General features: G+C 37.3%; 1 protein-coding gene across 1 annotated transcript; it reads left to right on the top strand.

Annotated features, from left to right (window-relative positions):
• The first annotated feature begins 1,759 nt into the window (after window positions 1-1,759).
• LOC118635333 (olfactory receptor 13H1) lies at window positions 1,760-2,678 on the top strand. The gene is given in 4 exon segments (XM_036270072.1): window positions 1,760-1,914; window positions 1,916-2,205; window positions 2,208-2,320; window positions 2,322-2,678. Coding segments are annotated over 4 exon segments (915 nt in total).
• The last annotated feature ends 225 nt before the right edge of the window (window positions 2,679-2,903 follow it).

The following is a 2,903-nucleotide window of genomic DNA, read 5'->3' as shown; positions in this document are numbered from 1 at the left end:
TTGGGCATACACCAAAGAGCTAAACAGACAAAACTCCATGACTTCATTAAACATATATTTTAGTTGAGAGAAACAATCAATAAATATGATTAAAAGATAAAAATATACAATGCGCTAGAGGTAATAATTCTAAGAAGGAAAATAATGTAAGAACAGAAGGTAGAAAATGTCATGAGCTAGAATTGAACTTTTAGGCAGGATGGCCAAAGAAAGATTCACTGAAACGATGCCTTGTGAGTAAAGACCTGAGGTAACTGAGAAAGTAAGTCATGCAAGGATATGGGTTTCATAAATATGAAGCAGCAAGATCAAAAAGATCAAAGGCTCTGAGAGAGACATGAGCTATGAGTATTTAAGAAACAGTAAGGAGGCCATTGTGACTTGAGCAAAGTAAAAAAAAGAGCTGTAGTAATGGGGTTATGTGATCACAAACCACAAAGGCCTAATAGGTCATTATAAAGAGAATAATTTTAATCCAGTTAAAATGGGAAGCTACTGACATTTTGTGATAGAAGAATGACTTGATCTGATTTATAATTTAACTGAATCATTGAAACTGAATAGGGGCAAAGACAGAAACAAAGAAATCAATAAGGAAGTTACTGAGAAAGGTCAGATGAGAGATGAGTAACGATGATCACTTAAAATAAAGAAAGGATTGTAGTCCAAATGGCAAGAGGAATTGTTTGTCTGTGACTGTCTAGGACTTTATATATTCATTCATGTATTAATTCTGTCTCCAATAAATTTACATTTGAGTGACAAACAAAAAATAAACAAGTAGTCAAATCATTAATTTCAGATATTGGACTATGCTATAAAAAATAAAGCAGACTGAGAAGAAAGAGGGTGAAGAGGATGGGAAGAGAGAGTCTTCAAAAGTAGTCTGGTTGTTGAAGCCCTCTCATTATCATCCATACTTTTAGAAACATCACATTAGATTTTCAAAGTTCAAACTTGGGCTTAGCAAACACAGAAGATAAAACAGAAGTTGGGCCCAGGCCGGTTTGGCTCAGCGGTTGGAGCGTCGGCCTGCAGACCAGAGAGTCCTGGGTTCAGTTCCCACTAGGGGTGCGTACCAAAACAAATTTTTAAAAATTAAAAAAATAAAATAAAATAAAACACAGAAGCTGGAAATGTAGCTTCAACCATGGATATTAGCAGAGGATTTTCACAGACCTCAGGGATACCATGAAATACTCCATTTACATAATATTGATTCAAATCAAAGAAGTACTTTGCAGCACTTTATGTCAAGAACCATGGCAGATACTAGCACAATGGGAAAATGGAGGATGAACAATCTAGGAGTGACAGACAAATACAAGAATAGGTCAATATTTTAGTGAGATGGTCAGAGGTCACCCCTTGATGGAAATTAGTAACTGAAGGTGACTGATGAATCATATTTGTCTTGTAAAATGAAGATCAGTGAAAGAAACAGGAAGATGGCCGCCTTTTCCTCTCTTCTTCCTTTGGAAAAAAAAAAATGACACAAGAAGGCATCTGTTGGAAGAAGTTGGAGAAAATATTATATGACTATTTTCAAAACAATAGGCAATTTGCTATTTTCCAGAGGAGGGGAAGATTTTTAACTTTGACTCTGTTCTCATTGTACTTGTACCATTTGTATTTCATATCTTTTAAAAAGGATGAAGAGAACAATTCTATACACCATAATTATCCCCCCCCTTTTTTTTTACATCATCCATCCATCTTTATTCTCATTCTTTCAGGTAAAATTAAGCAAGTGGGAAAAATGGCCATAAACAATGCTACAGCAGTGTTTGAGTTTCTCCTTATTGGACTCCCTAATTATTCTGAGTGGTGAGTCATGTTTTTCACTTTGGTGCTAATAACTTACCTCAGCACATTGTTGGGGAATGGACTTCTCATCATTCTTATCCACATTGACTCACACTCCAATGTATTTCTTCCTTAATAACCTGTCTTTCTTAGACCTTTTCTGTGGAACAGTCTCCATGCCCTAGGTCTTGTTGCATTGTTTTTCTACACATTCCTACCTCTCTTACACAAGATGTTTGACCCAAATGAGTATCTCCTTGTTCTTGGTCACAGCAGAGTACCTTCTATGGTCTGTGATGACCTATGACTATGTGGTTGCTATCAGAAATACCCTCCAGTACTTTATGGTCATGAATGGCCCAGTGTGTGTCTGGCTGGCTGCCACCTCATAGAGGGCATCACTGTACTCACTGCCATGCTCATCTTATCCCTGACTCTTTATTTCTGTGGGGCTAATGTCATCAACCATTTTCTCTGTGAGATTCTCTGCCTCCTCATTCTGGCTTGTTCTGATAACCAACCTCAATGAACTTATGATCTTTATCACAGGTATCTTCACCCTGTTCCTACCCTTTGGGTTTGTTCTCCTCTCCTATGTCCAAATTGCCACTGTTGTCCTAAAGATTCACTCAGCCCAGGGTAGGCTCAAGGCTTTGTCTACCCGTGGCTCTCATTTGACTGTGGTGGCAATCTTCTATGGGGAAGCCATCTCCATGTATATGAAACATCAATTCAAGTCATCCCCTGACCTAGACAAGTTTGTCTCAATGTTTTATGGAGCTTTGACATCCATTCTGAACCCTCTAGTATATATCCTGCAGGACAAATATGTTAAAAAGACAATGAGAAAAGTTATGGTGAAAAGAGAATAAGCCACTTTTGCTTCTAAAGCTCTAAAATAACACTCAGCTACATCTCCACTGATGATAAAAAATGTTTAAAGGGTATGACTTGACCCTTAGGAGAGTGGGTACCTGTCATATGAGAAGCTTCAGGAAGTATTCTTACCCCAAAATATTGTCCCTCCTGAGACTTGAATTTCTATTACAGACATTATTTTCTGTCTTTCTTTACATATAATGCATTATTACTCAGCT

This window comes from Molossus molossus, unplaced genomic scaffold (assembly GCF_014108415.1).
Source record: "Molossus molossus isolate mMolMol1 unplaced genomic scaffold, mMolMol1.p scaffold_m16_p_2, whole genome shotgun sequence".
Taxonomy (NCBI): domain Eukaryota; kingdom Metazoa; phylum Chordata; class Mammalia; order Chiroptera; family Molossidae; genus Molossus; species Molossus molossus.
This window is presented reverse-complemented; position numbering and strand designations above follow the sequence as displayed.